Source organism: Mus pahari, unplaced genomic scaffold, assembly GCF_900095145.1.
Source record: "Mus pahari unplaced genomic scaffold, PAHARI_EIJ_v1.1 scaffold_6599_1, whole genome shotgun sequence".
In the NCBI taxonomy this organism is placed as follows: domain Eukaryota; kingdom Metazoa; phylum Chordata; class Mammalia; order Rodentia; family Muridae; genus Mus; species Mus pahari.
Window position 1 is genome coordinate 69063 of NW_018393178.1, and position 8809 is coordinate 77871.

General features: G+C 41.6%; 1 gene segment (V, D, J or C); it reads right to left on the reverse strand.

Moving 5' to 3' along the window:
• Nucleotides 1–564: 564 nt before the first annotated feature.
• Nucleotides 565–1130, reverse strand: LOC110315389. The segment is given in 2 exon segments: nt 565–890; nt 1079–1130. Coding segments are annotated over 2 exon segments (378 nt in total).
• Nucleotides 1131–8809: the final 7679 nt, after the last annotated feature.

Below are 8809 nucleotides of genomic sequence, written 5' to 3' on the forward strand. Positions count from 1 at the left end.
CTAGTTAGTTGTTTATCTTTGGTTCTTGTAATTTTTATGTGAAATATTTGTTTCAGAGTGCATAATTAAATGTATTATATTTGTTAAATAAAAAGACATTGTAGAAATGTCTTCATTAAATAAGATTAGTTTACCCTGCCTTTCTACAAGTGAATTGATTAGATCTTCAATATTAATTCTTTTATCAACTTCATATTTAACAGATTAGCTGGAAGTTTGGTCAGGTGCTCTCTAAACAAAGGATAGGAACAGTTGCTCTCAGTTTCTGATTGTGAGAAATGACCCAAATGATTCTGGAGTATCTAAGAGGGTGTTTTATTTTGTGACATTACCACAAGCTTTTGGTAAACTGAAGTGTGTATTTTAGTGTTGTGGGCTGATGGTGATTCTGAGCATTTAACATACTAGCAATCAGTGTCACATAAATCTGAATTTAAGTGTGAACTTCTGCAGCAAGGTTATGTTTCCTCACATCTTCTCTGTAATTGGCGGTGATCTGATAAGGCCACAGCTGTGCAAAGCCTCCTGCAGAGGCTGCCTGTGACAGGAGTTATAGCTGCAGACTCAGCTGCAGTTTGGGGCCAGGCTCCAGCCTTGCTGGGAGCACTGTGCCTCGGCAGCACAGAAGTAAGAGCCTGAGTCCTCCGGCTGGGTGTCCCTGATGTGCAGGGTGCTGTAGCGCTCCTTAGAACTGAATGTTGATGTTAACCTTCCATTCTCCTTTGTTCCTGGAACCAGGTAAAAAAGATTGATGAGGCTGCCCCTGGGATTCTGTAGGAACCACTGCACAGTTGTCATGGCGGTAGAAAAATTGCATCTCAGAACAGAACTTGTTCCCTCTTGGAGAATCAGGGCTGAAGGACTCTGCTCCACTTCAACTCCTCTCACCCCTGCTTGGAAACAGAAAAAAACAAAAACAAAAACAAAAACAGAATCAAAGAGAGGTTTTCACCCACACCAGTCAAATACCCCAGAGACACCCACGAGGAAGAATGCACAGGAGATTTTCAGCAACTTTTCCCCCCCTCCACCACTGACATTTCTGGAGAATCCCTAATAGGAACTTAGCACAACTCACAGCATATCGGCACCCACAGAATCCCCAGCACAGCTCCCAGGTTCCTCTGCATGGTCCCTGTGCAATCGCTGGGATGTCTTCTCTCCAGCTCTGAAGTGTGTCTTGTGCCCAGACACACTTGTGCTTACAGACTACAGGTTCTCTCTGAATCACCAAGTTTCCTCATTCAGCTGAATACGAAACTCCACCCACCTCCACCTTATGACTGCACTGTAATTGCTCCAGGACCATGGAGGACGTTGATGTAGAGCCCAGGACACTATGTTTCTAATGTAACACATAATATTCAAAGTTTGGAGGAAGTGTGTGAGAAAGGGGAATACATTAATGAAGAATGCCTGTGGGAAAACTAATGGCTCCCGTGGGTAAAGCAGAGTCTTGAAGAATCCTAGCAAGGCTGTTTGACCCTTTTTGTCCTAAGTTTTTTTTCATACACTATATTCTGACCATTGTCTCCTCTTCTCCATCACGTCCAAGATCTTTCCCATCTCCTCACCCACTCAAGTCCAGCCCTTTCTATTTCTCTCTCTTTAGAAAGCAAACAGGTAAACAGCCCCAAAATCAGAAATAAATGAAAATTAACAAAGAAAACACACACACACACACACACACACACACACACACACACACACATGAAAGATAACTATAAAATACAGAAAAGGGCCGGTAAGACAAAACATGTTCAAACTAAGCAATATGACATTCTGTGTTGGTCATTTTCTGCTGTGTGGTTAATATATAAGAAATATACAAGAAAGTACTGGCAGAACTCTTAAATTTGTGTAACACAATTTGACAAATCAGCATACGATCTACAACACAGAATAAAAAGAATTTCTTGCAATTAAGATGACCATATACACAGTTTTGATAGTTGTGAGAAAAATAAGACATGACCTATTTCCACCCTGATTCCTTTTCTGTCTCTTGGCTTCTGGTCTGATGTTTTGCTGCAGGAAAACACAGCGATCAGATCAGGCTAAGGACGCCTGCTCAGGTGCTCTGAGGCCCTCTCCCTTCCAGTTTTTCATACCTTATATTTTCCAGTTTTCTTTTCAAAAAAGAAGATACTATTTTTCTTTCTAGTTTAGAATATGTATATATATATATATACATATATATATTGTATGTGATATAAAAGGTATTGAAATAATGTCTAATACTTGGATTTTTTGGAATTCTAGATGAAAAGCTAAAAAAAAAAAAAAATGGAAAAACCAGTGAAAATGGTTTCTCTTGTGTGTCCATCCTCAGGGTGATTCTGTTTTGTTTACATCTCTTCAGAGAATTGCTCTTTAAAGAGATTTATAGGCACATGAGATCCAGTGAACAGGCTCTGGATATCTGTGGGTTTCTATAAAATAAACAAGAGCTTAAGATCTGTATAACTCTGCACCATTGCCACTCTTCCTCGCTCTGTGAATGGATTGCCTTATGTCCTATGTCTCAGCTCAGCTCTTCACATCTCAGGGCATCTTAAGAAATGGTAGTTTCTAGGAATCCTGCAGTGCCCCCTATTGAGCCCCCACAACCAACTGTCAGGGACCAGGTTGAGAAAACCCAGGCATCCTACATCCTGGGCATCCCGAAGCCCAGGCATTTTTACAGCATGCAGCTGGGAGCCATATAGTTCTTTGTCAGGAGCCCTTTCCCCTCTCTCTGCAAGGCCATTTCGTGGGAATCAGCAAGACTCCAACCCTAAACAAACATCAAGGACTGTTACGAGAGTCTTCCAGTATTCCAGAGCTGCCCGAAACTGTCATCTTGGGATGATAGGAGGACCGGAGCTTTGAGATAAGCCACCCAGTGTTCCGGAGCAGTGACGTCAAGGACCTGAGTTGAATCACTGAAAGTTTCAGACTTGTGGACTGAAAGCCGCCCCCATCTGTCCTTCACTACTTCCTTTCGATGACTCCTAACCCCTCTCTGTATACTATTTAACTTGAGAATTTTCACCCAGTAAATGAGACTATGACGAATATGCATGGTCTCCGTCTCTTCCTTTATCCCATTCCTCTCTAGGTTTGGAATCCCCCTCGAGGACCATGGAATAACTTATGTCCCGCTGGACGGGATAACCAACAAAAGTGACTTCAGGCCATCTCCACAAGCCTCATTAAACCAGCCCTTCACTTCCTGGCAAAGAAAATGCAGAAGTCAGAAGGCAAGAGTATCTAGATGGAGTTCTCAATAGAAGGAATAAAAATGGCTTGAAAAATCTCAAAATTGTTCATCAACCTTAGCAATTAGTAAACTGCAATTTAAAACAACTTTGTGATTTCATCTCACACCAGTTAGAATTTCCAAAATAAAGCAACTGACAACAAATGCTGACGTGGGTGATGGGGGAAAGGAAACTGTTCACTGTTGGGGGGCATGAAAATTGGAGGAGCTGCACTGGATATTAGTGTGGAAAATCTTCAAGAAACTAAAGATAGATGTACCACATGATCCAGCTATTCGACTTCAGTGTGTGTCCAAAGAACTCTATGTCCTGCCCCACAGATACTTGCCTGTGTTCGTCGCTGCTCCACTCACAGTAACTAGGAAATGGAGACAACCCAATGTGCTTATACTGGTGAATGCATAATGGAAATGTGGCACTTATAGTTTTGGAGCATTTTTCAGTGTAAAGAAAAATGGCAACATAAACTTTGCAGATAAATCGATGCAACTAGAAATTATTATTTCAAATGAGTTGACTGAGACTCAGAAAAACAAAGGTCACATGTTCCACTACTGAACTAACTCCAGTGGAAATTGTCAAGACTCTTAGCTCCACATTTTCAGGTGGGAAGATATAACCTGGTGTAACCACAGAGGCCAGAAAGGTACAACAGGTGCTTGGGAAGAAGCAGCAGAGTAAGTAAGGGCAAGATGAGCATAAGTTAGGGGGGGGAATAGGAAAAAAGGACAGGGGGTAGTGGTGAAGGGACACGAGGTCAGCAGAGAAAATATGGTGCATGTACACAATTGAGTTTTACTCAGTTTTAAAAACAATGACGCCATGAAATTTGCAGGCAAGTAGATGGAACAAGACAAAAAAAAAAATCATTCACACCGAGGTAATCCAGACTCAGAAAGATAAACAAGGTATGAACTCACTTATAAGTGTGTGTTAGGTATGAACTCACTTATAAGTGTGTGTTATCCATAAAGTAAAGAATAACCATGCTACAATCCACAGACCCAATAAAGCTAAGTAACAAGGAGGGCTCAATGGAGGGACACATGATTCTCACTGAGGGGGGAAATATAATAGGCATGGGTGGTGGATGTGGAGCTGGGACTGAATGGGAGTGAGGGTGGGAATAGGAACAGAAGGGATCAGGTTGGGGGAGGACAAAGGGAAAGAATAATGGGACAGACGATTGGAATTGGGGCGACATGTCTGAAACCTGGAGCAATGGAAACTCCCAGAAATCTATGAGGTGATCTTAGTTAAGACTCCTAGCAAGAGTGTTATGGAGCCTGAACTAGCCTTCTGTTGTAATTAGGCAAGACTTCCAGTGAAGGGATCGAGGCACCAACCAAGCCACAAAACCTTCTACCTACAATTTTTTTCTACCTACAAAATGTGCAGGTGTAAAGATAGGGTAGAAAATAAGGGATTGGTCCAGCTTGATAGCTATGCCACGAGAGGGAGTCTGCCCTGACACATTATGCAAACAGGAGCCTAGCATACCCATCACCAGAGAGGCTTCATGAAGCAACTAGTGGAAACAGATGCAGAGACGCACAGACAAACATTAGGTGGAGTTTAGGGAATACTGTGGAAAAGTAGGAGCCATGGTGGTTAAAAGCAGGAAGGATGGTGGAGGCCGGAGAGGTTAAGGGCACAACAAGAAAACCTACAAAATCAACTAACCTGCATCCATAGTGGCTTATAAAGGCTGTACCACCAACCAGAGAGCTTGCATGGGACTGACCCAGGCCTTTGGGGTTCTTTCGGCTAAGTGGGTGGCCTTGTTGAGCCTCAACAGGAGAATATGAGCCTAGCCTTACTGGATCTCTATATGCCACTTCTGGGAGGCATCCCCTTTTATGAAGAGAATGAGAGGAAGAATGGGTGGGGGTGAGGATGGAGGTGGAAGGAGGAAGGGCTGGGAGGAGAGGAGGGAGGGGAAACTGCAGTCAGGGTGCAAAGTTAATTAATTAATTAATTAATTTTTAAAGGTGTATACTTTTTCTCTTTTTTCTTTTTTTACCATTTTGTAATTTATAAATTACAAGGTAGACGTAACACCCAGTCCATAATTTTTGTTAATAAAATAGAACACTCTGACATCTATCCTAATTTAAAAGACTTAAAATTCTACACCTGACTCATGCCCTGGCTTTAGATTGTATGCAGGAAATATTAAGTAAGGAATCCACACCATTGCCTGTAATGCACCTGTGAGCTGGCCAATCAGGTACTGGCGGGCAATGGCCAGCCTGTTCTCTTCTTATGGAGACTCTCTCAGAGCTCCAAAACCTATCCACCCAGCTCGCTAAGTTCCCATGGGGGTCACTATCATGCCAGTCCCATGCTTCAAAACTTCCACATCCTTTTGGGGTGCACATCAGGCAAACCCACACTTTGCCGCTGTTCCTTTCTCTCTGGAAACCGTGGAGCATGAAGGAAAACACCACACAAACTTAGTTCAGAATCAATGGTAACTCAATCGCTGGGTGCAACAACTAGAATCCTAGTCTTGTAAGCCATATTAAATCTAAATCCTCCAGTGGTGAATTCTGGCGAATCTCCATCTAACCCAGGAGACAGTAGTAACTATATCTTGTCCTTTCCCTCCCCCTGTCCAAAAGAGAATGCTGTATATTTTTATACACCTCCTTTTCTTGTTATAAAGAGTAAAAAAAAAAGTGGGGAAATTTTCATTGCCCTTTATAAGTTATTAGTCTTAATATTTGAATAAGTTCACAAACGTATAAATTATTTTTAAAAGACTAAAAAGCACATTACATCTAAGTTAAGAAACCTATACCCCGAACATCCTGATTCGTTCTGTTGATTTCATCACTCAACATCCTAAATTTCTCCTTCAGCTTGTCGTTTTGGAGCTGATTTTTTCTGGAGTTTTATTTTAAAACCATAATCATATTTTATATGTGCAGAGAAACAGGAAATATAGAGTATTTCATGTCTCATTTTCTGTTTGATATAAAATGTCAAATTTGTGTTGATCCTTTGTAATTTTCTTTGCAATCTCAAAAGCTTTAGCTGGGGATGCTGGAGTATGCCTGGGGTCCCAGCAACTGGGAGGTCAAGGAAGGAGGATCAGAAGCTCAGCATCATTATCAGCCAAGCATTGAATTTATTTGATGTCAGCCTAAACCCCATGATACTCTACCACAACAAACAAATGAGTCTTTCTCATATTAGCAGCAGCTGTAGCCTCGGCTATTGCTTTATAATGTATTATGGACACATCTCATTATACATCCCATCCTCAGATAGCTTGAGAAATACATATTTATGTGTAACAATATATGCCCATATAAGTTTCAACAATAGAATTCATCCTAAGAACTGAAATACAGTTCTGTATGCTGATGTTCATGATGTTAAAGAGAACAATGAAATCTTTGTCAAAATAACAAAAGAAAAAAATCAAGATAACCAAAACACTAAAGTATTAAAACATAATCCAAATGTAAAAGCTATCATATTTGTATATGAAAAGCCATCTTTTGAGTGAATTAAAACTTTAATCCTTGGTACACTGAAATGGAAATGCAAGGGTTTTTTGGAAAGTCAGTTAGTTGTGTTGGAGGGTATTTTGCTGGGGTAAACACATGAAGGAATTTCGCTGAAGCAGACACAGGTGAAATTCTAAGGCAGACTTGTGAAGGAACATTTCAGTGAAGCAGACACACGTGAAAGAATGTTTTGCTGAAGCAAGCACGAGAAAGAGCATGCTAGCAAGAGAAGATGCATGTTGCAGAGTATAACCAAACAAAGAAAGACCTTTTAATGGAGCTTCTTAGGTTGGTAATTTGACTAAAGTACGTTAGAGACACCTTTTCTCAGATAGGCATGGTATAAAAAATCTATATTAGCCTGTACCTTGACCCACTAACAATCAAATATTTAATCCCTAACAATTCCTTGTCTAGCCACCACGAGACATGGTGGAACAGAGTGTGCTATGTTGGGATATGAGGCACTGTACTGCAGTGACAGGGACGGATGCTGCTGCTGCACAGAACACGTGGATACATCAGCTGCATGCAGATGAGCAGACGGAGAAACACGGGAAGCTCTGCCATAGAACTCCACGGGCCTGAAGTTCTCAGCCAGGCCAAACGCGCAGAGGCAAGAATGGGAAGCCCTATCTCCTGCACCAGGTGAGTGCGCTGCAAAGTCATATGTGAACATTCCTGGGCTGATGTACATTCTGTGTCTTACGATGGTTTACATGACCCCTGCCTTCTCATTTCATTATAAAGAAAATCCAAACTGAGAGAGTAACAGAGTAATTAATATGTAAGATAGATTACTTAGTATGAGAATCTTCAGATAACTTGTGTTTGTGTTCTATGTTAAAATATTTATTTGTGCATGTGTATGTGTATGTGCTCATGGTGTGCGGGTACAACTCAGTGGGGCATGTAAAAACCCATGTGTACGTGTACATGTAGAGACTAGAGAAAAACCTCGGATGTTCTTTCTCATGTTCTGAAGAGCTTGGCTGTGTGTGTGTGTGTGTGTGTAAGTGCACATATGTGCACATGCATGTAGAGGCCAGAAGTCAATCTTGGATGTCATTTTTCTGAAGCTACCTGCCTTGTTTATTGGAGACAGGCCCTCTCACTGATACCTGCAGTTCATGGTTAGGCTAGGCCGGGTGGATAGCAGGCTGTAGGGATCCGCCTGTCCTCACCTCCCAGCACGGCCACCACACCCAGCTTTTTATGTGTGTGCTGGAAATCATACTCAGGTGCTCATGGTTCCATGGTGCCTACCTCCTTGCACTTCTGAGCCAAGCAGCAGCTAGAAAATTCTCTGTTCCTTTTTCTTCTTATCCTGAGTATTCATCCTCCTCTACTGAATACACAGGAGTACAAAATCTTCTACAATTTTCCCAATCAGATGGAGAAGAAACTAAAATTCCACACTGTAGTCAGTGAGCATTAACTTTCCATTGTGACTTTGCCTGTATTTCAGCCGGGCTGGACTATGATATGGGAATATCATTGATATTCTCTTAGTAAAATCATCCACACCAGAGTGAAAGCAATGAGTCGTTATAAAAGATGCAGAAGGAATCCGACTGGTGATTCTCAAGGAAACTTGAAGATTTTAAGATGGCAACAAAACAAGATAGTACATTTACAACTGTGAGGAACTCTCTGGAAAAAATACCAATGAGCTTGAATTCCTTATTCTTCTGTTTTATTCTTTTATTTCTGTTAATATTTTTTATTTATTAATTTATTATTATTTTCTTTATTTACATTTCAAATGCTATCCCGAAAGTTCCCTATACCACCCCCCTGCCCCTGCTCCTGTACCCACCCACTCCCACTACTTGGCCCTGGCCTTCCCCTGTNCTGGGTCATATAAAGTTTNCAAGACCAAGGGGCCTCTCTTCCCANTGATGGCCGATTAGGCCATCTTCTGCTACATATGCAGCTAGAGACACGAGCTCAGGGGGTACTGGTTAGTTCATATTGTTGTTGCACCTACAGGGTTGCAGCCCCCTCCAGCTCCTTTCTGTTTTATTC